Source organism: Xiphias gladius, chromosome 22 (assembly GCF_016859285.1).
Source record: "Xiphias gladius isolate SHS-SW01 ecotype Sanya breed wild chromosome 22, ASM1685928v1, whole genome shotgun sequence".
NCBI lineage: Eukaryota > Metazoa > Chordata > Actinopteri > Istiophoriformes > Xiphiidae > Xiphias > Xiphias gladius.
In genome coordinates this window covers 6374972-6401092 of record NC_053421.1, presented here as the reverse complement: position 1 = coordinate 6401092, position 26121 = coordinate 6374972, and the positions used below count along the sequence as shown (strand labels likewise).

Here is a 26121-nt window from a genome sequence, read left to right as displayed (position 1 = left end):
TTTAAGTTAAAAATAAATGAATTTCTTTATGGTGCCATTTGTCCTCTTCTATGAATCTTTTTATTTTGCCTACTGCCACATCCTTGCAAACTGCGTAATTGCAAGGATAATGACAAGAAGCTGCGTAAGAGCTCTTAACAGACCCTACTGCAGTTCAGACCTACATCTCAGTAATGAACAATGTCTGATAAAGAGAAGTTATATTATTTGGACGCACCACTCCTTTCTCCCAGATGACAGACATCCTGTCCTCCACACCGTTCACCCCGTTAGGGATCTTGGTGAAGTCGTCTTTACCCAGGGCCTTCTGGCACACAGAGAAGGTGCAGTTGTCTGTTCCCGTCACACTGAGATCATCGCTAGCACAATTGACAGAGAAATAAGAAGGTATGAATGAAGGACAGAGTCAATGTTGAAATGAATATATACAAACAAATGACACTAACAATTACCGACACATTCTTTAGACTCAGATTGTATGCAAGTTAACCTTTTCGCACAAATTCTCGCTCGTATTACACGGCCATGTCAGCTTCAGCGTCTTTTCCTCTGTCTCCCTTCTACACTTTCACAAAAAACAATTGCTCAAATGTAGAAAATACACATTACAGCACATATTTAAAACTAAGTTTGGGTGTAACTCAATGATGTATTTGAGTTTGAGTTTGTTATTTTCACAAGCATTTCTGTTACATCATTATCGGGTGGGTTTGTTAACACCATGCGCCCTGCTACACTTTCAGCTCCACCTACTTGGCCAGCAGGTCCATAAGGTATCCAGGTGTGCTGGGGTCAGGTCTTAGGGGAGGACCCATGACAAAGCCAGCAGCATGGGCCCACTCTTTGTGCCAGTAGTGGGTACCATCTGTTCCCAGCCCTGCCGCAATGGGCTCCCCGAACACCACACGACCTGCAGAGAGAGAAAAAAAACAAACAAAAAAAACAAAAAACAAAACAGTTGGCTAAACTACAGTTGTTAAATATTTCTCTTTGTTTCAGAGGCTGTTCCACCAAGACATGAGGGAAAGTGCTGAATTCTGCTGTATATACGTATATATATATATATATAATATATATATATATATATATATATATATATATATATATATATAGAGAGAGAGAGAGAGATCTATATATATACACAGATATATATACATATACTGTTGCTGTTGTATACTAGTGTATCCTAATATAACTTAAAAAAACACTGTGACATACACACACCCATCATCTCTCACCCTTGCCCTACTCTATTTAAACAGCAGGTGGTGGTAAGCTCACACTCACCATCTCTGCGTGCATTAGACACCACCTTGGCGGCAGATTTGCTCATGACATGGACCACATAGAGCGGGCAGTTGACAATGTTGGCGATGGTGATGGCTCTCTGGGTGGCCTCAGCCTCCACCTCCTCCGGCCGACACAGCTCATGGCCCTCGGGCCCCGTGATGCCCATGGCCAGAATCTTCGCAGCCCCCTGTCGGAGTCCCAGCGGGGACAACAAGGAGGGATAAAGGTTAGATGAGATGGTGGAATAACACAGGACAGTATCTGTGGCTAAAATGCAGTGCATCAAGCCAGCAAATTAAAGCAGTGCCTAAAAATAGTCTGACAATCCATATTGATTCTAACTATACATTTAGCACACTTCCCATGGGCAGCAAGAATAATGTGTCCCCCACCACAAGAGCCACGAGTTGCTCTCCTAGCTTTTGCTACTCCCTAGTGGTGATTTGCTGCCATGACATGACGTGCCCATTTCATGGCAGACATTTTGACTGTCGTATTGTAGCTGGAAAAGCACAAGTGTGCATAGTAAAATTAACTATGGGACACCTAATCAGGCATTACTGATAGTATTAATTACACTGGTGCCTTTGCTAAAATAAGAGGAGGACCCATAACAAAGCCAGTGGCATGGAAATGATTTCATATCTGTGGTGGAAAAGGGTCTATTCTAGTGACAATCCTGTGTGTGTGTGTGTGTGTGTGTGTGTGTGTGTGTAATGTGTTCACTATGTTACCTGATATATTAAGTTTGTTTTTGCTCAGATTTGAGCACAAGTTTGGTGTCACTGTCCATGCTGAGAAAAACGAACACCAGTTTCTACATGATCACATTTATCAAATAGTTACTGATATTGCTTGATCACTGATATATGCTTGACCATAAAGTGTTTTTTTTTTAACACTTTATAAATATGATGTCACATTTGCTCATACTAACCTTTGCAATCAGATCTCCATTCTCAGCATGCACCTGAGCTACAGCTCCAATCTCCTTACACTGGGAGAAGGCAGCATAAAGCTCTGAGTCCTGCAGCATGAACACATCTTTGTAGGCCATAAACATTTTGAAGGAATTTACGCCTTTTTCTTTGGCCAGAATCTCCATCTCTTTCTTGACCTGGTGAAGGAAAAGGTTTGCAGAAATACATGGAGGTATAGCTCTGAATAACCTCGATTCTCATGCCTCCCTCTGAATGAGAGAGGAAAATAACAAAAATTGGTTCCTTTAACACAATTCAAATCCAAATCCTTGACATTTTTATTCTTAACAGACACTTCTGTGTGGTGCCATTTCTGACCCAGATTTCTTTGGAATATTTCAAACATAAAGAAAAAAGTTTATTTTTTAATTGAATTTTTTTAAAATTACAATTGTTTGCTCATTCACCTTGTCACTCCACCATGTGACAGCAACATGCAGCGAGTAGTCGCAGCAAACTTTGGAGTCAGCTGTATTACGCCAGCAGTCATAGGCCTCAAGGAGAGATTTGCCTTTATGGGGGATGACAAAGTCCAGGATCATCGTGGTCCCTCCTGCTATAGCCGCCTGACAAAACATACACATTGCCGCACAGACATAGGTTAAAGATTAACTTTAGAAAGTCTAAAAATACAGATCAAATAATGTAAAGAATTGTCTGATTTCTGTGGGATAATTTACTTTGTGAGGAGGCTTAGAAGAAGGCCTGAAAAATCTTTCAGAACTGATTTTTTGATCAAAGTTGGACGAAAATATTAATCGATGACAGGACATTAACCGAAGACAATCAAAAGTATCTGTCAAAACAAGTACGATGTTCAGAGTACAGATGTTAGACACAACTGGTCACACCGCTCAACATATTGCAGTAACCTGTGGCATCCTTATCAGCGCACAGTGTTGAGTAGACATGTCCCAATAAGAGTGTCAATCACCGTAACGCAACTGTTGACCTATATCAAGTGCAAGAGTGCAGACCAGTAAGGCAATCAATGACACCGAGTAACACTGTCCCCTGATCAGATCCACATCAGTGGATGAGTGAGTTCTGGTAAGAAAAAAAAAAAAAAAAAACTTTCATGTATATTTCAGATAAAACAGTGGCAGCCTCTCTTCATTCATGATTTTGGTAACACAGTGTACAACATACAGGATCTGAGAACAGAACCTTCATTTCCAAGTTTTATCTGCCAGATAATTCCCTGGGATGTCCAGAGAGGTGGGAAAACACTAACAATCTAACAGAGTAGGCCTGCAACAAATCTTATAAAGTTGGGCTTTTGACAAGTTTTCATTCAGAATGATGGTCATTATTGAGGACTGTGGTTTAGGTGTTATTATTTGGTGTTGTTGAGGATCTTTTGTGATGGCAACACATTTTGTCACCTTTCCCTTTGCCACATCACTTCATTTTGCAGGTTTGTGACTGAGACATTCAGACTCTCTGGCCTCTGTAAGCTGCTTCATGTTGCTCTGACACCTCAGTTTTACAACACGTGATTGGCATACTTCTAATAAATCTGACACATACTACTAATTGGTATTTGATTTATTATGACTCAGTTGTATGGCTGCCCGTTAAACGGTGATTGGCAAAGGGTGGACACAATAACAGAAGGAATAACTGACTAACTCTGAGGGAAAGTGGTATGGACTTCTAAGGTTCTTTGTTCAAAAAATATATTTCCTTTAGTTAGGAGGCAGTCTGCAGTTTCAGATTATTAATACAAAATATAATCAGAAATTAAATGATGATTAAGATAAGATTTTATTGACCCTTGGGAGAAATTAACAAGCTACCCATCAATCTAAACTCAGCCACACCTTTACCAGCTGCAACATGAAAGTGAAGTACACATTAATGCATCAGTACTAACATACACTATTTTGTAATGGGCCACTCTACATTATTAAAACTTTTGCTTCTGGTACATTTTGATGCTAATTTTTTTTGGAATTTCCCTCACTTAAAATTTTGAATGCATGACTTCGACTAGTAAAAGACCATTTCTTTTACAAGTCCAAGTCAAAGATCCGAGTACTCCCTCGAGCACTGTTGGGCATGTATACTCCACAGTGAGAAAGTGGTTCTTAGAGATGATAAAACTTGTTACTTGTTTCATTAGAATGAAAACTATCAGTTGGTAGACTGTGTCCACACTGTGACAATGTCACAAACTTTTAGTTTCGCATGTAACATGATAATTCAGCTCGATGTTTGGATGAAACCACCTTTCCAGTTCAGCCAGCCAGTCTCATCAGCCTCTCATAATGGACAGGATGCAGGGGGACTTGGGATCAGATCTCATTCTGACGGGACACATTTTTATGCAACAAAAACGAAGTGTCTCCACCTTAGTTCCAATATGGAAGTCATCTACCGCCTTGGTGCCCATGAAGGCCAGCTCCATGTGTGTGTGCGTGTCGATGCCCCCAGGCATCACCAGTTTATCGGTGGCATCAATGACTCGCACTCCCGCTGGGACCGGAAGATTCAGTCCAACCTCGGCTATTTTCCCATTCTCAATGTAGACGTCGCCGATGACGGAGCAGTCTTCGTTCACAACTTTACCTCCCTTTATCAGGATCCCGCGAGGCTCCATACCTGCTGTGCACACAAAAAAAGAAGAGCCAGGGTTCGCGCCCACGGTACGAAGGTGGCCGCAGATGCGCCCGGGGACTCGTCTGCGTGTGCTGAAACTTACCGGAGTTGTGTCGGGCAACTCCAAAGTGCAGGTGCGGTAGCAATCTCGACAAGAGGCTGTCCAGCTTTCAGCCCCTGCATAATATGCAGTTTTCCCCTGTCAGACGCCGCCCTCTTCACGCTGATGTGCATGTAACTTGGCAGCTCCCACGCACATTTTTTCCTGCGTCAGTTAACAGTTTGTGCTCATCCAACCCGTTTTCAAAAACAAAACAAAAAAAAAAAAACCAAGACCTGACTTGCCAAAAAGGGTTCTGTAAGTAGGTCATCAGTCAGAGGAGGAGGCAAGAGGTCTATAAAGATTAGAGCTGTCCTTTTTGATGTTTCTGTCAGAGGCCAATTGTAAGACAGTCGTGGCCTGTAACCAGGCATGACGGCGACAGCGCCAGGGTCAAAATACTGTCCAACTTGGCACAGTCCAAAACTAGTGTGGACATCTGAGTCCAGTACCACTCACTGACGACGACACGTTTTGAACACAATGGTGTTCTGAGAAACGTTTATTCTTACAAAGGAAAAGGATCGCATCAACAAATGCACAAGAAACAGAATTACAGGTGGTTGTTTGTACTGTGGTAGAAACGATGATGTAATAGCCCATCCACAAAAAATAAGAAGGTTCAAATTTAAACCAATTTCCCCATAACCTGTTTATTAAAGGTCTGTCAGAACAAGTACATCCTGTTTCTTTACATATGATTACACGTTTGTTGTCCTTGAGTTAACATGTCAATAGTTATTTCTTCATGAGTGAACATCTTATCTGCTTCATGAGTGACACACACCCATACATACAAAAAGAGATAATGGGTGTAGTTAGGTGATTTTTGAATCAAATGTCGATGAGGTATTGTAGATATGCAATGAATGCTTTGGTGCACTTTGAACAGCTGTCAAAGCTGGACAATTGTAATGGACCAATATTTAGCTATATACAGTAGGTGAACCAATACACTCAGAGGAAATTATTAGGATTTAGAGTTATATAATGTTCATATTTAGCCCTTTGGGACCTCTAAGAACCATGTTACCAGCCAGTTCTGTGGTTTGTGTGATTTACATCAGCTGACCTACTGTATGTTGTATAGACATGCACAAAAGTTTTGACTAAAATCATCCTATAATTTTAGTGTCTGTCGTCGAATCTAATACAGGCAGCTACGAAAAAAATCACTGTGGAAACATTTTAATATGGAACATTTTAAAGACATAAGCTGTTTAAAAATGTTTCAACACAAAAACACTACTGGCATCACAGTTGGGATTCCAAGAGCTGGAAACTGGGTCAAAGCTCAAGGTGACAAAAGAGCAGCAACAGAATGGTCATACGTTTTTTCAAACTAGTTATTGTGCAAGCCAAGGTTGGCAATCTAAATCAGATGTAACATGATATATTAAAACTGAATTTTAGGAAATTGCTATGCATAATATTTAGAATACCCTTTTAGCCTCTGATTTCATGCAGGCACATGTAAAAAACAAAAATAAATTCTGCACAATCCGAGTAATTTCATACAGGCTTTCAATTATAGACCCTCAAACAGAACGAAAGAACACTGAGGTATACAGTATACTGTATATAAACATCCCAGTAATTTGCCCAAATGCAATGTGTCTGGCTGACATGACATAATACTCAAGGGAAATGTGGCCTTACATTATTTATGGACTACAAAAATGGAGGGTAAAGTATATGAGACAAAGAATGAGGAAAATTTCAAAAATACAGACAATTACAACATTCAAACAAAAAATGCTACAAAAACAAATTGGGTTAATGCCGTCATACCTTATAATACCACGTTTTAAAACTATGAAATTAGAGCATAACACGCAATCACTCACATCAGAAAAGGTGAGAGAAGATCCGTTAGTTGAACTGTCCTCCACTAAAAGTCTTTTTCACTACCTACTTTCATAAAATGCCCACTAAAAACGGAACTCAAAAAGAGCAAAAAGACAGTAACCTATTGAGTGTAACGAACTCTCTGTCCCTATTCCCCTTAAGCTAAGAGGTCATGGAAATGTGAACATCTGGATGTCACCTTGGCCTTGTCATTTTCATTGTGTTATGGCACATTTTGGCTTTTTGTCTCCATTGCTCTATAGACCTTTTTCATGACAGACCTTTCAACTCTTCATTACAGGAAAAGCACAGGTTTCAGAACAACATTAATAATGTAGCAGTGACAATTATTAGTAAGACTTTCCTGCTATGACAAGTCAAAATGTCTGCTGGGAACGGTCCAGCTGAACATTCCCACATATTCTCTGGTCTTCGGCTCCAACATGGGAGAACCGATCATGATTCAGAAAACTTGTGACCCCGACCACTAGTTCGGTGACAAACTGAAAACACAAATTCACCCCACAGAACTCAAGCTGACTGGTCAAAAATGTGTTTTGGAATTGTTTATATTTATTATTTAAAAAAATCCCCCAAAACGCATTCAGGCTTCTGATAATGCTGTGATATCCCTGGAGCATGCAACTGCCTCTCTTTCATGAAGAGTTGTTAGCCACTGGGAGAGATTAGCATTTTACTGCAGTGGATTGGTTGTCTGCACCGCATCAGTCCAGACAACTTTTCTCATCCATTAGTGTATTACGAAAACAAGACACATTGGAGAGACAAAGATGCATGCGCTGGTGAGATAAGCGCACGCACAGGGCTTAGGAACACCTAACCTTCACAGTTGCAATAAACAATAACATGTGACTTAAGAGGATTTACATAAGATGAGAGGAGTAATCAGAGGGAGTGAAAAAACCAATGAGGCAGCAATGGCATCTCCTCAAAAGTCTCTGTGTTGCTGAATGAGGAAAGTTGCCATTCGGCTGGATTTAGAGGAAGGCTGTTGTTATCATTTTATTTCCTCTACCATGCGCTACGAACCAACACAGATGTCAGTTTTTTTTTTCCCCACTGAACTGAAATTCGGTGAGTGCGGCTCCGAGCGTTGACACGGTAAAACTCTGGCATTAGAAGGGCATAGCATGCAGAAAACGTGACATAAGATAATGTTCGGGCAGATTATCAGTGCTCTCTGCTCAGGCAGGGAGAGGATTGTTTAGTGTGTTTGTGCTAAACTTCACACATCATACTGCACCGACAGCAAATATGCGTTAAAGATACTGTACTACAGATCCGAGTTAGATTATACATCTGTCATTTTGTCATCTCTCTAACTGTTTTAATTATTTTCTTTTGGTAAGCCTAAGGAGGGCTTTCTAGGAAAAGAAATCATCCATGATTCTCCTTTTCCCCCTGTCTTCTTCTAATTGGCCTACATTTTATTTCACCCAAACCTTTCAGACTTGCTTGTCTTATATTTATGTCCAACTAAAAGGCATCCTATTTTTACATTCTATTTTCCTTTAATCTAACTTGATTAAGCATGAACTAACTTATTAGAAATACACAGCCGACATGACTGTATGAGCAAGCTGGGGACACACTGTTCAGAGCCAATCAAAGTGGCCAAGTGGAGGTAGTTACTTGGAACACTGGATCACTTCTATTACTGTAGGTTTCATTGGCCTATGCAGACACTCGTCTCCTGCTCTAACTCACTACACAGCCAATAACAACCCAAATAAGCTCCTGCAATTCACCCCTCCTGCCTCCACCTGTCACATGATCAGGTAAAAGGAAAACATACATCCAACCCAAGGACATGTGCTCCCCCCACTGCTCCTCTTCCTCTGTCAAACTCCTGATTAAATGCTGATTAAATGCTTGTCGCCCTCATCTGATATTATGACAAACCTACACTCCAACATGTCCAACCACTGGCCTGCTGGTCCAGTAACAACAACCAGGCTCGGAACATGTTAAAAAAAACGGCAGAGAGGATAGTGGTCTGCAGGAGAAGGCCCTGTCCTCTCTCCAGGACATGTAAACCCACCAAGTCAGGAAACACACAGGGAAAATCAGTACACACCCCTCCCACCCATGACACAACTTATTTGATCTTCTCTCCTGTCTGGCAGGCACCCATAGAGCACTGTGCACAAGCAGGCACAAGAATAACCTTGCAATTACTGTAAGATTATTACAATTACACATATGTATATATACGGTGTACACATAATAAATGTCATTTAAAATGTCCACTCATGCTGTGCGTTGTACATACAGCCTCTTTATTTGATTTATTGTATCAGTCTAGATTTATGCACTATGTTGGTGCAACCACATGTGCATGTAGCCACTGAATTGTTGTTTGTACAGATATTTCATGTCTATCTCTGTTTCTACACCTTCTTGCCCATTTTTGCTATTCATTTTATTTATATTTTTAGACCTATTTCCTAGTTTCTAAAAAAAAAAAAAAAATCCCTCTGTGTGTTAGTTTTTCCAGTACATGTAAGATATGTGTGAGCATACATGGCTAATGACATCATTCTGGTCCATTTTCTGATTCTGAATATTCATGTGCACAAGTGAATGGCTCAGGATTGCATTACCAGTAATTGCACCCAGATGGCAGTGTACCCCTCAGGTTGAAACGGAAAAGTGACTTGGAGTTGTGACTGTTGAAATATATTATTGTACAAACAGAAAATGTTCACACAATTATGTGATATATATGATATATATAAATTAATGTTCATTTAAGAAAGATTATTGTATGATGTTATATGGTGTGCATTTGCTTTAAAAAAAACCTTAAGTACAGGGTTGGGCCATTTTGGAATATGTTTGTCATTTTAAAATACCTGTTATATTTATGTAACGTTATGGATGGATTCTCAGAGTAACGAGAAGAGATTATGAGTTATGCCAACCAAAAAAATTAGATGCATTATTAAGTGTACTGTATGGGACTAACTGTATGATGTATTATGCAGCCTTGAGTTATGAAAAAACATATCCATGTAATAAGGCTTCAAATGTGACATAAAGTGATGTACGATTCCCTGACACTTTGCCTACAAAGACACTAGGAAGTCTGCAGCTACTTCAAAACATTTGTCAGTCACATTGTTGCAGCTCAAGCATCAGAAGGCAGCTGTTAAGCAGACTCTAAAAATGTTAAGCTTCCAACAATGGAAGGCAGAAAATGTGAAGGGAAACAATTAAATTACGCCTTGCATGAAGTTTGCTTTTCATTTTGTGAGGCAAATTTAGTGCCATGGTTAATCATTATGCTGTTGAACACGATTTGCAAAAATATTCAAGAGCTTTATGTGCCTCAGTGCCCCTTCTGTATTGAAAAATAATGGGCCTCTATCCAATTAAAAACTGCATTAAATCTCTAAAGTATTACATGCACTTTACTGGTATCTCTCTGATTAGGCTTTTCTGCATGTGCAGATGCTGACAGCACAGTGAGAAAGGGAGCTTTGACTGACTGCTCCCTTTTAAATCTAGTTCAGGAGTTCAGGATTTTTATGGATACTGAAGGTGCATGCATGCATTTAGGCTGAAAAATGAGATATTTTTTCATCAAAACCTTTGATCTAGAAGAAATGTACGATGAAGGAAAATCATTTTAAAACTAAAACACATAAAAAGTCACCTGAATTAAAATGAAAACCTGCTTCATGATACCTGACAGTCAAGATTTTATCATGTCCACTACTTTAACTCTATTTTCTTAACATTCAGATTTAGTTTATCCATTCTTAGAAAACATTTGAACAAAATCTCTGAGATGTTGCTGGAAGTGATATGTATTGGGATGTAACAATGACAAGAAGAGCCTTTTGTATTCATAACAGCCCTTATGTCTTGATTCTACCATTGATAGGCAGTGATTCATTGTTCTGCAACAGAGGCACCAGTCCAGCATGTGAACGGATGATTTATGTGACCGTCTGTTTTATTTTGATCATAATTTGAGTATCTCTTTTTGTGTGATGACTTTGAATGTCAAGACCCATTATGTTACACACATAGACACGCAATACTGCACGTGCACAAGTGCACACCCGCACACATGCGCATCACAAGTTTGAAATAATTGAGCTGCCTCTCGATCACTGTCTCAAACCCACTGTCCACATTCACACCCTCATTCTTTTAAAAACTGACCAAATTATGATTACAAGTAACAAGCAGGATAGTTGCACAACCGACTCACTCCCACTCTCTATTTGTGTTAATTAAAAGATTTGCAACTACATGTGTCTGCAGATAATCAAAATGTCTTCTGCAGCAGCACTCCCAGATGCATCGGCACTCCAGAGCTCATTTGCTTACTGCGATCTCATGTTTGTTTAGAATTAATCAATCTACCCACAATTGAGTTAATTAATTAGTGTTTTAATGCTACTCTTTATAATTGCAGTCAGATGAGTCCGCAGACAAAGCAATCACATTAATGCAAATACAACAGATAATTGTTATCCAAACTTCCTCAGCAGTAGCAGGGGAGAGCTTTTACTGGAGAGCTCGTCCTGGGTCGCCCTGAGGAAGCACTAGATGGCACCATTGAGCAGAGTTTCTCCTCTCTGTCCTCTTGTCACTTCCTGGATATTGTTCAATTAACTGTCCTATACTGTCCTCAATGAGTGGGCGTACATATGCATTGAGGGATAGATGACACAAGGGTCCCCGTGATACCCTCAGTTGTGGATCGACCACTATTAAGTGTTGCAGCGGCGAAATAAAGGGTTAGTGTTTCCAACAAGTGTAACATATAATACATTCTGTTTAAAAAGCGATTTCTGCATGTATCTAGTGCAAATCAAGGGCAACGTCGTGTGCGTGTCTCCTCGCTCCCCTGATAATGTTTAATTCGGTTTTTCACAAGAGGTATCAATGGCATGACCTTAGAGGGTTCTTTCACTAAATGTCAGGGGCCGTGTTCTTTTCAGGAACATTTTCCAAAAAGGTTGCCCGCTGTTCAGAGCATCGTTCACCCATTCTCACTGCATCTATTCAAGGATAAATTCTTACCTGCCTGCATGCTCACTGCATGCAGACAGGTCAGCATTACTTCTGTAGTACAATAATTGGGTAAATAATGTATGCTCTCAAAGTCTTGTTTAGGAATTCTGCCAAAAAGATGTCCAAGTGTTCTCTTATTTCCGTCGCAGAGAAAAAGTTTGAAACGCTGCTTTGTTTGTATTGTTACTTCTTAAAAACTTTCCATCATTCAAATTTTATTCACAGCAGCTTCATCATCATTGTCACCACCATCATCACCATCATTAACCACAGCTCATTTTGAATTGCATGGCTTTGTAGAGTGCATTTTGTGTTTACCCAGTTGCTGGTGTTTTTCAGGAATATGCTTGTATCATTCTGTAGCCTCTCAGCGAGAGCCATTATTCCCTCATCTCTTTAGTTTATCTCCTCTGATGATCTGCTCAGATAGATATGACAGCTGAATAAATATGCAAAACGTAGTGCGCAGCGCCACACTTCACCACAGAATTTCTATTATGTTCTCAGATTTAGAGACGAACAGTATATTGAGATAACAATGGGACTCTTTGGGGATTTGGATGAATGGGGTTTTTTCTTCTTTATCATCTTCTGATAAACTACGGATATTAGCTGCAAAAATCGAGACACTTCTTACTCATTGGCTTTGACTAATTAAAAATCTCTTTTCACAAATCTGCTGTTGATATTTTCTGAAGAGATCTTTGAAAATGTCAGAATAAAATGGGATTCACAAAATCACACTTTGGTCAAATTAACTTAGTCAGCAGTGTCATGTCTTTTACTCTTTTACCAACTCTGTTGTGTCCTTCAAAATCAGATTTGTTTGATATAAAGATGAAGGTTTTTCTGAGGTTTTGGAGAAACTGAAAAGAATGACACAGACTATTAAATCAGATCATTAGTAAAATATGAAAGTTTCATTCAAAAGAAAAAAAAAATCCTTTTGACATTTCATTGCAAGTGACCTTAATTTATTCATCTCAAAATGCAAAAAATATGAGTGTGTTGTGCATATTTTTTTCCATCCAAAGAAGAAAGTTTTTTTTTTTGGACAAAAATAAAAGTATAACAAAAAATTTCAAAAATGATTTTGCTGAAAAATCTTCAGAATCACAGTCTACATGCATTGATTGGTGCACTGTTGGACCTGTGGGCATATGTTGCCTTTTTATAGCATTCTGGTGAGTATCTCAGCTTTAATACTTTGGGCATTTGCCTGGCCCCCAGCTCCCAGCATGCTTTGAAACATGTAAGTCTCTTTTCAATCAGTTTTTGAGCATGGCATCGATATTGGCTACATTTGTGGCAGAGGAGGCGCTTTGGCAGCTCCGTTTGAAAAGAATTGCCATGGGAGGAGTCGGCTTGACCCAGCTTTAATGCAAAACTGAAAAGGAGAGGAAACAAAAAATGCTACTATATTTAACCAAATCTGCAGCTTACTCGGTAAACACATGATAATGATATCCTCTTAACACTCCTTGCTACAGAATTACAGCCCTCACGGCAGCAGGGGCCAAGATTCAAGACTAGACGGAAGATGCAGTTATTACAGCACAATCATTATGTTGTGACTGTTTTTCATGCCCTGTTCACCTTACTCGGTCAAAAGAGCAACACTACAAAATTAGAAATTAATGGAGCAATGCTTGACTCTTTCCTCAGAAAAAGGGTGCATTACCCTCAGATCCTAAATAAGCACTTGTAAATGTGATTATTTTCTTGTTGGGTTATTCTTTTTAAGGGATTTATGCATTAGTTTGACTAGATTTCTACTAGTTTACCAGAGCAGCAGCAACCTTGCTGCCTCAAGAGGAATTGTAACTTCTCTTTGCTTATGACCGAGTGTCCACATGCAGCTGCGCCTTCCCCATAATATACTGTAAAAATAGATAAAGCTTCCTTGACAGGTTTCTTGTTGTTTTTACTCAGTCTTAATTAGTGATTAGTTAGAATAATTCTCAAACTGCCTCTTTTTTTTTCTCAGTGGAGGATGGTCTGTTATTTTAATTAAGCAGAGGTCAGATTTATTAACTCAGCAGGAGTGTGTTGAGTGAAGCTGTGGAAATCAGCAACAATCGTGCCACTCAACACACCAATGCACATCTCCCCCTGCCTTCACACCAAACTGTGAAACAAGAGAGGGAAAGAGTGGGGAGGGGAAGGGGGAGTTTTGTTTTATGTTATGTTTAGTTATTTGATGCTATCATTCCCTTAGCTCCCTCTCCTGCTCTTCCCAGTGGTAAGATGATGATACAGTTCTAACCAAACCCATGATGGAAGCATCCACTGGGTTTAGGAGGTGGGGTGTGGTACAGGAAGAAAAGTTGACGCAGTGAGAAAGCCAGAGAAATAAAGATTGTGTGAAAGGAATAAAAAATGAAAGTGGGCTCTTAAAAAGAGGGAAAAGATGGGATAATTAAAGGAGAGTGAGTGAGGCAGTATCATGCAGCTCACGCAGAAAAGAGCTGATCAGACTATAAATCAAAATGTCTCTGTTAAATCTCAGTTCAGATCTTTTGACAGTATATTGCTTGCTTTCCTCGTGCAACATGGCAGCTGGCTCCACATCAAGTGTATAGATGTACAGTAAATGAAAACTCCATTTTTAATCTCCTCTTAGATGGTGAAATCTAAAAACACAAATGTTATCAGCCCAGTCACTCAAGACTTTGTCCACAAATACAAAAGTTTGTGTTCCTGCTGATGGCTTCATTCAGAACAAGTTAAGAAGATGATGCATGGTAGATGTTTAGTGTGTTAGTTGAACTGTGATTTGAAATCCACAACACAGTGACTCAGTTAGTATGTAAATACAGAGAGACAAATGCAAATTTCAGCAGCACAGAACAGAGTTCATTCTTAGGTTTTATTTGTTAGAAATCTCTGCAGGGAAAGATTGCAAAGTGTTGTACATTCTGTCTGTGGCCAAAAGGCAATTGCTGCCAGAAAGCTTTTGACTCCTTCTGATTATGTGATGCCTTTCAAAAAATTACACAGATTTCACATCACATGCTGAGCATACCTCGGCCACAGTTGAGAGCCACAGAAGAAAATCCTGACATTCATGCACACCACCCCCAAGCCCCCGTATCTACTGTAGGCTTTATTTTGTCTGTGGGGATGATGAAAGACAAATAGAAGGGGGTGCTGCTTCCACTCCCTGGTCATCACTGCAAAAAATATCTTCCATAACAAGTCATTTAGTGTGGTCTTCATTTTAAAATCCCATTTTTTCCTAACATAAGGTGACAGCTTTGGCAGTCAGGATGGTAAGCTCAACAGTTTCTAATACAAATCATCTTTTTCTTGATACGGTTAGAATGATTAAGCCACTGTTTGACCTTAGGATTATGAGGTTAAGGCTGATTTTTTTAACATTAATTATTGACATGGTAATGAAACAATGATTTGACAGGGTATAAACAATTTGTCTAGTTCGATTCTAAATTCTATGCATTAATGGCCATAATATTAAAGAAAAGAAAAGGTTTGAACCAGTCAAACTTATTCTCTAAATTGGTTCTATAAGGTTCCACCTGCAAAGCAACCCTGAACAGTTGGAATGTACACCTATCAATGATACCATTAAAACCAGTTAACAGTTGTAAGGAGTGTGTGTGTGTGTGTGTCTCATATGTATGTGTGTGTGTAAATAAAATGACGATGTAAGTAATTTCATTTAACATATGCCAACTGTGTTGAGTCATTTTTTTAAATCTTGTTTCAGCCTTTGAAGCTTGACTTTTACCATTAGCTACCATGCTAAACAGCTAGCTTACTAATGTTAACACAGTTCATGCTACTGTTTATGAGCAAGAATTAATGTTATATTTGGTGTTATATTTAATGAATTAATATTATTACTAGCAACTCAAATTAAGGTAACTACCTCAGAAATGACAGAAATTAAGGCCAACATCAGGTTATTATGTGACAAACCTAATAAACTGAGCTTTTTGCTGCTGAACATTTTAGTTATCTGATGCTAACTGTCCTGTGCTGTTAACAGGGTTTGTGTTTGTTCAGCTTTGTACCTTGTGTACTTCAGCAGACATACAGTGATAACAGTGACTTCAGACATTAACATGACCCCAGCATGTCCAAGCAAAAAGAAATATAAATAGACTAGATCTGGAAGCAGAAAAGACTGCTGAGAAGTGCTGAAAAGAACAACAGACAGAGAGACCTTGGAAAACTGAAAGAAAAAATGTAGAAGAAACAACGGGAGGAAACAGTGGCAAATTAGTAGAGAAATGTTTTGTCATTGTTTTGAATTGTATTGTCAGTTCAAATCTGTCAGTGATGTGACCAAATGTTTAAATGTCTAAATTAAAAATCTTATTGCTAAATTGTTGCCAATACCCAGATATCTTATTCACAGCTCCCATCAAAATGAAAACATGGAACATGTGTATTAAAAAAGCTGAATATGTTTTTTGGCAAAAAAAAATTGCTCTATGTTAGGAGTACAACCTGTATGCCTAGCAGAGGCGTATACAGTAAATTTGGGTCCTCTACATACAGTATTAGGTGTGAGCCGGACCAGCTCACCTCTTCATACATCAAATCTTTTAAAAATAGCTGAATAACAATCAGATGCATTGATTAAGTAGTTATTAGGATAATCAGCAATTACCCTTTTTTTTATATATATAAAACATTTCAATCAAATATTACTCCAAAAATCTGTGATACTTTTACTATGAGGTTTGCTTAGCCTGGTATGGTAGACATAGTACAGACTAGTATTTCCTACACGGTTGTTTAGATCTTTACAATACCCTAGCTATAAGACAAAGTTGGAAAAAGGGCATTTTTCTGAACTCTACACTGAAGGAGGACTACTGTATTACATAATAAACAACAACTGAATAAGACTCCACTAGAGTAATGTTATATAGCGCAAGCTAGTTTTGTTCACTCAGTGTTTGATGTAGATCTCCTTTCAGCGTAAACTAGCTACAAACAGTTGCTTGATATATCTTTTGGCCGCGACTAAATTCCCTCCTTTCATTCACATCCTCAGCAACGTAAGAAGATGGAGGGAGAGAAATGTTACTTAATCTATTTACCTAACCAATTCTAAACTATTGTAAAACAGGTAAGTCATCTGTCAAACTCTTTATCCAGGGCCATAATGAATATATCAGGCTAATGCTGTAAAAATTGCAAAATTGCACATAAAAATAAACATTTAATTCCAGGCTTCTTGAGGGCCCTCCTCATATTGGGGCCTTGGCTAGTTAGTTTCAATATTCCCGTCAGTACGACACCCCTGATGCCAGGAGGAAAATTACTTCTCAATAATAAAAGGTTTTATCAGGAATCAAACTTATCTAGATCTAACATTTAATGTTGAGATTTGATCTTATAAACTTAAACACAGTGCCTGTTAATTATTGTTTTGTTCTCTAGGATGTGAAAACTGTGAACCTACAAAATGACTCAGAAGTCAGCTAGAACCTAATAATTGACAATAAGTAACAATATTTCACAAATATATCACACCATTACAAATTCCTAAAAGAAATGTTCACAATTTAAACATCTCATCCTAATAGGAGACTGTTATCAGCTATTTTACTGGACTTGGTGCTGGACTAAGCCTGATATTTTTTGCAGTGTGCCCTGAGAAGCGTTCAGGTTGCACCAGCGTCAGTCAGGGGCCTCAACACTGACTGACACTCTGTGAGTGATAGTGAAATCTAGCAGGTGCATTTGGCTTGCATACCTCTGATCAGTACACCACAGTGCTTGTCTTCTTAGCTTGCTCTGTAATAAGCTCCTTCAAAGATCAGTATGTACACCCCCCACATACCCATCCCCACCCCACCTCCCACCTGATAAGATCTGGAGTATGTAGTTCTCTCCTTCCCTTTATTCCCAACTCTTTTCGTTTTCTTAAGAAAATGTCAGTTTAATCATATCTTAATGCTTTGATAATGGGGTTCTCTTACACGGGCGAAGAACAGTCACTTCAGTGTCTTAAAAGCCCAGGATGTGGAGGGAAGGAGAGAATGTCTCTAAATTAAATTTGCTCGGGCCCTGCCTCAGCGCTGTGTATGTGCATTTGTGTGTGTGTGTAACAGCGGGAACTGAGGCTCTTTTTCACCCCTCTTGACAATCACACAAAACATGTAATTGTTTCATGTGCACAAGTGGAAACTATTAATATTTAAATGTCAACTTGCTTGATTTAAATAATTGTGAAAGTTTAAGTGGAGACTAAACAGGAGTGTCGAGTAGGCCAAAAACCTGCCTCTTTAAATGTATGTAGTCTGCTTTTATCTTTGCTGCTATACTTTTGTACTTCACATAATGAGGCGCAGAGACAAGTGACTTGTCATATGATACTATGTTAGTGTTTTTTCACTATATTTCTATCTGTGCTGTTTTGGATGTAAATTATTTCAACAACAAATTGCCAGAAGGAAATGGCAAAACAAGAGCAAACAAATAAATTATTTGTTAAGTGTCACTGCATGCTAACAAAGAAGGAGGGAATGCGATGGTCCCCAATGGAAGTGCGTGTGCGGTTGTGCAGGTGTGAAGCCAGCTGCTGGGCTCCTGAATGCCCCCCCCCACACACATACACACACACATACACACGCACTTCCCCTGTCACTCACAATGACAGGCAGTTGTGACAGCGAGGGCACACACACTCCTTCACATCAACTAGAAGCACAACTGTTAAGGTGTGTGTTACTCAAACGCCATAAGGGAACTTATGCTACTCAGAGTGTTACGGAAAAGAAAAAAAGTTGTTCATGTTAGGTAAAAGCTCTACGACTCAAAAAAACCCTGAAATTAGTTTGCATTGCGGAAGTAGAAAATTTAGCAGCGCCACCCACTTTCAGCCATTTAGACAGTGTGAGAGGGAAAGACCAGAGGGCATATTTAAACAGTCCTGTGGCTCTTCCATGTTCCTGTCAGTCCTCTCTAATACTGGGACACTGTCGGCTGCAGCATTGTCTTGACCTACTTGTGACTCGTGCTTGCGCTGAATTAGAGGGATGGCTGACAAAAACAGCTCAACAAAGGGAGGGAAAAACAGCTTAAGAACAAATAGCCATTTCTGGTGGAGTTTTGAGTTCTAATCAGTGAAGCAGAAGCCAGCGGAGAGCAGGGGAGTCTGTGTGCAAAAACATTATCTGCGTCTCAAGATGGATCCTTGACTAATCCCGCTGTCTGAGCTCAACGCTCCCAAGATGCTCCGAGAGGAGAGAAGGAATACTGGAGGAGAGGAGGTGGTGAGGGGGAGGGAAGGGGACCACAGATTCAACAACAACAACAAAAAAAAGAAGGCAGTTTAGTCTTCCCACAGGCCAGTGTCAGTTCAGGGACAACATTTTGGCCCTAATTGCACTCTCCAAAAGCAGCAGATTATGGTTGGGCAACCCCTTGTACACCCAAATCAGGACTGTTAGCTGCTCTAGATCCTTATTAGCGTCACACTCATTTTGGCCAAGTATTCAAGACTCCAGTGTTACCATTCTATGAGAAAATCATCATCAAACTGCTAGGAAGACGTCCCCCTTTCATCTTTTAATTAGTTAGTTTGCATTGGCTGGTACAGTAAGCAGCGGATTTGTTATTTATTTGCTGAAACACAGGCTGCCACATTATTGTGTGGCTCCACGCAGGCTGCTGTCCTCTTTGATTCAGGCTAATGGAGTCCCACCAAGCTACATAATATGTGTTGTATGAAAAGCCTCTAATTCCAAATCATCTTAAAGGAGCGAAGCGTACAGCAAGAGAGAATGTCTGCACAATGACACACAAAAAAAAAAAAAAAGAAAAGGAGGGAAAGAAAAGAGAACACAAAAACTCCATGTGATTTTCGCCTGGACATGAAACCAATTTGTTCACAGAATCATTTTACTGCCATTCACTGTAAATGATTAAAGGGGAGCTCCTTCACATTGATCTCTCACACAAAGCTCCATAAGCAACTGTAGCTAAACAAGGAAATACAAAGATTTTGAAATTCACAGCTGAGTTGCATTGCTATGAGTTTGTTGTACAGAGTACTACAATTTATGGAGCTTACTGTTGCATAAAATGTTGATACTGACAGTGATGGTACTAATGGTGATCAGTGTATTTAGCAATGTATTTCCATACAATTTATGCCATTTAATTGTGCTGTAATTTTCAAATAGAGGAAAGAAATTTCATGAAGAGAGTCCAGTGATGCAGTGTTTAAGCTGTTGCCGACTGCTGCTGCTTAACAGGACTCTGTCACTGGCACTCTGTAAAACTGTCAGGGTTACCATTGAGATGAATCTAAAACTGGCCACAGGGTTATTTTTAGACTTGGCTGCAGGATAAAAAGTTCCTGAGCCCCATAAGTAGGTCAGCTCAAATGGTGTTCAGATTGCTGTTATGTACAATTACTGAAAAGTAGCATCTCCGGTCCAGAACAACTTTTAATCCACACTGCAGTGAATGAGCGAGTCAACTTCTCACTCACCAACTTTTTAAAAAAATCTTCCCTAATCCGCAAACAGTTTGTTCTACAAATTAGTTTTGTTGGCATACCTGACATGACTTTTGTGTCAAAAAACAGCCACTGTAAATTTGTACTGTTGCTGTGGCTTTTCCTGCCTGCGGGACACAGATTTTATACAACCAGTCTAATAGTTTCCTACAGCTACTGTATAATTCTCTCACTATAACCTCCAGTATCTTTACAAAGCTGTTAGTCCTAATCAGCATCGGGGCATCGGTCTGTCTAAACCTGTGTTCATCCTTTTTGCTTTTCACTACTAGATGTGTCGGAATTACAGTAGGACAGTCATGTACAGGGTTAATTTGAATTACAACAGACATATTTGAATTGAAGTATGCAGGGTTTCCTTTTAAAGTCTCATGTACTTTCTGTTTATTGCTGGCCTATGGTCATAGCAGAAAATATCACACATTTTCAAGTGCTTTTATCTTGCAAGTTCAAACCTTTTTACTTTCATGAGGTTCAAGGGCAGGTTTCCATATGGTTACAGTATACCATATTATGAGAGAGAGCATGGTCAAATAAACCCCTGCTGTATAAAGACGCCATATCACAACTGTGTATTCAATTGCATTAATTGAATAACAGGAGGAGAGCAGGTGACAGTGCTGGAATGAAAATGATGAGCGACTGTTACAGTGGCACGGCCTCCATTCCAACTTTGACAGGTAAACAATCTAATTGATTTTCCATGGCGTCTTGCCGGACTGTTCAATGCCATATTTCCAGTTTAAACGCCGACCATTCTCAGTGTTTGCAGAACAGACAAGCCCGTCATCTGTAGCACTGAAAACATGTCAAGTTAGAACGAGTAATTTGTGGTGATGAATGACAAGTGCAGGCTCCTGTTCAGTAGTCTGAGCGCTCATTAGAAAACACATTTTCAGATGTCACCAGGCTTCTGTGTTTTTGTACTTTTTGGGTAGAATAAACAAATATTGCTTGAATACTGCAATGTCACAGAAATGAGCAGAAGGAACTTAAACCTCAATTGACATGTCTCATGCAGCCGACTTTTTTGAACGTTGACAGCCATCTGTGTGGATTCCTTTCACTCTCCGCTAATGAGCTGTGGGTTGAGGAGACCCAATCTACACAGGCCGGTCCCTGGGGCCCTGTGCAGCTGCTGGTGCATGCACATACCCCCCCCCCCGTGCACAAACACACAAACACATACAGCCACCAGCATCCCTCTGTGTTTGAAGGCACACTTTGGCTAACTAAGATCTGAAGTCGCACAACTTCACATAGAGTATCTGTTATTTTTTTGCACCACATACATTCCTGTGTGCCAACTAGAGAGCGTAAAAGTGCCAACACCAGAGTAAAAGAAAAGCAAAAAAAAAAAAAAAAAAGTATCCAAACAAAACGCAAATGCTGCAGATTATGCTTTGGTTGTGGCAGGAGTATACTACAACTGTTGAGTGTTTTATTGTTAGTTTTTATGGTAGATGCTAGTTAAATTATTTAATTCTATATCTTCTGTCTGTGTGTCTTGGTAGATAATTTTGGGCATCTGTTTTCATATTTCCAAGCAGTTATGATGTATGTATGAGAGTGAAAGAGAGCCAAGAAAACAGACTGAGAGACGTCATGTGTAGAAATGGAGACAGAGCAATAATATGTTAAGTCAAAGTTTGCCACAGCTATTCACGCTTTTCCTTCCTCACATTCCCGTACCTGTAAATGTTGTGACAATGTGTGGAAATCTATTTGATCCCTATCACACACAAAAGCAGATGAGCTGCAATGCCACTGATACAGAGCATGAATAGGAAATGACAGGGAGGGCCTAATCAATGTCCTCCAGGACTGGCAACCGCCTTGCCTTTGTTTCTTTTTGTAAATACAAGCCTCTTTAACATCACAATATAAGCCATTATCTTGCCTGGCAAGGTAAATTTTGGGGGGAGCTGCACAAAAACATACATTTTCCCTCAGCTTGGAGCAGATCAGTCGGGTGAGATCTAAAGTCATGCAAATGTTACAGCAGAAAAATACTGGCAAAACTCATTCTAATTATTCCATATCAGCACATTTGCATGGAATGGATTTTTTTTTGAGAAGGGAAGAGTTTATGATCAGTGGAGCCTGGGCATGGGGGCTGTTTAGGAATTCACTGCATTTTGATCTAATCACAAAATCAAAATATTCATGAAACACAATGATATCTCCCTGAAGCAGGCGGCTGGCCATTAATTTTCAAATTCAGGTAATTTATTAACACTTATCAGAGGCTGAAAAAGCCTTGCTCTGTGTTTGTAAAGTGGGTGAGAGGGAGAGGAGTTCGAGAAAACTGATTCCAGATGATTTATAACGGTGTGCTGGGTGCATTTTCATCCAGGTATTCAATTAGAATGTATGTCCAATTTTCTATTCTAGATCTACAGTTAAAAACTCTATTAAAGCACCATTTTCCTTAGTATACATATCTATTATCAGTGTTCACGGCAAATTTGATAACTCTGGCTCTGGCTCTGTCATTGTGCTCTTTTTATGCTCATTGGTCTCTTTCTCTTATTAATTGGAAGAGGTTTGACTATAGTCTAGAAGATGCTCGTCGGACATATTTTTCTTGCCTGTGAACACTTGCCTTTGGTCTTTGTTCCTGTTAATAAAGTCATCATTATACTGAAGCTTAAGAATCACAGCTACAACCAGTATCACTCTAACCACAACAACTACTGTAATTGACTATTTGCTAAGCCCACCCCTCCTTAGTTACTGTTGCTATGCTGATCAAGCTTTCTGTTCCCCATGGCATATGTACACACAAAATACAATGATAACTGGGGCAGATTCAACGCTCAATATTATAAATCATTTTCAAAATAATGTGTCCTTGATTTCAGACAGAGGTAGACAAAAAAAATGGCTCCTCCTTTATAGCCAGTGACTGTTGAGTGTCGCTGGCAGATGTTAATCAGCTTTAGCTAGGTGGCTAACCTTAGCTCCTTGAGTTGGTTGAAAACACCAACTCCAGCTGACTTTTTTACATTTCCTGCTGACTTGTTTAAAGATTTCTTCTTCATTACAGGAGGGGCTTTTAGGATGAGGACTTACCAATGTGTTTGGTAAACAACACTAACTTGGCTAACAGGTTACTTATGTGTTAGTCATTAACAGGGCTTTTTTCAAAGCCCATAAAATAATGTAGTTAGTCAATGATAAGCTCCTTGATCCTGGAGGTAAGGTTAGTTACCACTGTAGGTAGTAAGCAGTTAGCAGGACATGCTAACAATTTCAACTTACATCAGAGAAAACTGAACAAACTGCTTGATCAATTTGTTAGGCTTTGGCTCTTGCATTTTTGGTTTTGGAAAGGTGATTATAAAAAGGAAAGTGTTCTGAGTATCTCTTACAGCAGCCCCATGCCCACCTCTTTGGGATGAGGAGAAATCCAAAGCTTGACAGGCGTGTTGTGCCTAGTCATGGTTCCTTAGCTATGATTGGACTATTCATTGGGGGAGGGGCTTAGAGAACCTCAATTGTCATTAGACAATATTGTTTTTCCTTGTCATAGTTTCTGTTTTCAGTATCACTACACTACAATTGAAGGCAGTGTTCTTCATTACCAATTATGTTTCTTTTTATAAATTGAATTTAAGTGTCTGTGCATGAGCATCAACAAAGCATTCATTTATGTTGTGTAGACCTCTTCTTTGCAAATGAAAGATATATCCAATAAGGTGAACTGTTGAGCAACAGCTTTAGATAGAACAGACTGACATCTCAGGCCATCTGGGTGTATGTGAATCCATCTGGGTGCATGTCTCCTGAGGGAAGGATTCAACAGTAGCTTATATTATGAGTCAAAAGTAGCTTATATTATGATACTATACTTTTTTAAAGAATTCAATGTTTCTTCCTCTACTTTAAATCCAGAATGCACCCTTGATTCTTTCAAAAAGGTGAAGAATGTGAATATCAGTGAGCACATTCATTAATATGCACATTGAAGCTGAATCTATTATGGGTATACTGTATGTTAATAAAGACAAAAAACATTTGATTAAGTTATTGTGAATCCTATCTTCCATGAAATAAAAAACATCTTTACATGATCAGAATGAGTATGGAGACTCTCATTGCATCACTGGAAAATCATCAAGGGGATTGTGTGGGCGTTTTTTCTTAATCATTCTACTCCACTGTGCAAAGATTATATCTCATACCTCCCATTGTATATTTAGTCAGTGCAAGGAAACAGCCAGTGGCACATCTTCCCACTGTTTCACAGACAAAGTGGTCTCGGGAAAAGGATGATCCAAGGACAGGGTTAAAAAAAAAAACAGAAGGTCTAGATCTCTTTGTTTCCTAGTAATATTGCCGGCTGGATTCAAACAGCCCCTGAAGATGAGCTGAGCCGAGCCCTGAACTGTGATCGCAGCATGATAACCAGATGGATCAATACATGTGTTGTAAAGGTTAAATGATGTTATGTTGTTCGTTGTTATTGGACATGGCATGTCACACTACATGATACTGACACCTTTTTCTGCCCTTCCTCTTTCCTCTACTGCAGGCTGGGATGAGGTTGAAGCCAGGCAATGATCCCACGAAGAGGGTCAATTGTTGAAGCCTCCACCTACTCAGCCAGTGAACTGTCCCAGCTGACCACAGAGATTTGCCATGGCTGCAGTTTAAAAGGTCTATTAAATAAATTTTAACTGTCTCACATGAAAAAAATTACCATTTTATATCTGTAAAGAGTTGATAGGCTTTTTGATCACAATTAATGAGGAAACAATTACACCAAAAGAAACTGCTGGCAGTCAAAACTATATCTAGCCCTCTATATTTAAAAAAGCACACATATATATCTTGTTTATTTTAAGTACCTAGCATATGTGTCTGAATTTTGAAAATGTAATTAAAGGTTACAGTAAGATGATTCAGCAACACATTTTGCATGAATATGCATTTCCGAATGAAATTCTGTGACAATAGCATAAAACAAAAGCAATAAGGAGTTGGACCTGCAGTTGCCACGTGTGGCAAATGTAAAATACTAGATAATAGTTCAAATTAGTACAATAAAAAAATTTGGCTACTATAACCAATATATATGGAGAATTTGTCATTTCTGATTCGGCAACACCAATGGTAGTTTCAAAAAAGAAACTGAGGCAGACATCAATGTATGTGTCAAGTAGAATGCACTGAAAGCAACACTTGGATTAGGTCATTTTTCCAAAATCAAAAAATTATTCCTTTTGATTGATTTAAAAGATGTTACAATCCTAAAAATTCTACTCATAGTAACTTCAAGGTCAGGGTTAAGACTTTAATAAAATGTAAAATGTTGGGACCTTGGTTTGTGCAGAGATCCTCAGATTCCACATCCATCCAACCATCTAGTTAACTGCATTCATCTGTACACCACTCACTGATTAGCAGGCAAGAATGATAGCCAGCAGCTCTTGGAACAGCAGACCAGGATCAAGTAGGACAGGGTTGAAGTTGACTGACTAAACTATTTATCAAAAGGGTCTGCACACCCACACAGGTGTTTTCAATTCTGGCTGATTAGAGCTCTGCTGAAGTTGAAGGTCGGTGGTGCAATGCTTTGATGAGGTCACCAAGATCCACGCACTTAAAAAATGTAAAGGTGTAACTTGGTCTAACTGAAGGTGACACAGAACTAAATAAAGAGTCAGGGAGATGTCAGTCGAGCACAGTTATGGTAGGAGGACTAATCAGCCAAAATAAGTGTGGGTGTACAATATGGA

General features: G+C 39.3%; 1 protein-coding gene across 4 annotated transcripts in view; it reads right to left on the bottom strand.

Moving 5' to 3' along the window:
* dpys (dihydropyrimidinase) overlaps positions 1–25822 on the bottom strand; it is a 35570-nt gene extending 9748 nt beyond the window's left edge. For 2 of the 4 annotated variants that reach the window (XM_040117942.1, XM_040117945.1), the window contains exons 1-7: positions 4975–5145; positions 4624–4877; positions 2678–2836; positions 2228–2407; positions 1288–1477; positions 754–910; positions 218–359 (exon numbers count right to left, since the gene is read on the bottom strand). In XM_040117942.1, the coding sequence (XP_039973876.1) occupies positions 218–359; positions 754–910; positions 1288–1477; positions 2228–2407; positions 2678–2836; positions 4624–4872 (1077 nt within the window). In that variant the 5' untranslated portion in view covers positions 4873–4877; positions 4975–5145. Of the gene's footprint in view, positions 1–217; positions 360–753; positions 911–1287; positions 1478–2227; positions 2408–2677; positions 3318–4623; positions 4878–4974; positions 5146–25701 lie in introns of those variants that run through there. The other 2 variants (XM_040117943.1, XM_040117944.1) reach the window with 2 other exon arrangements.
* Positions 25823–26121: the final 299 nt, after the last annotated feature.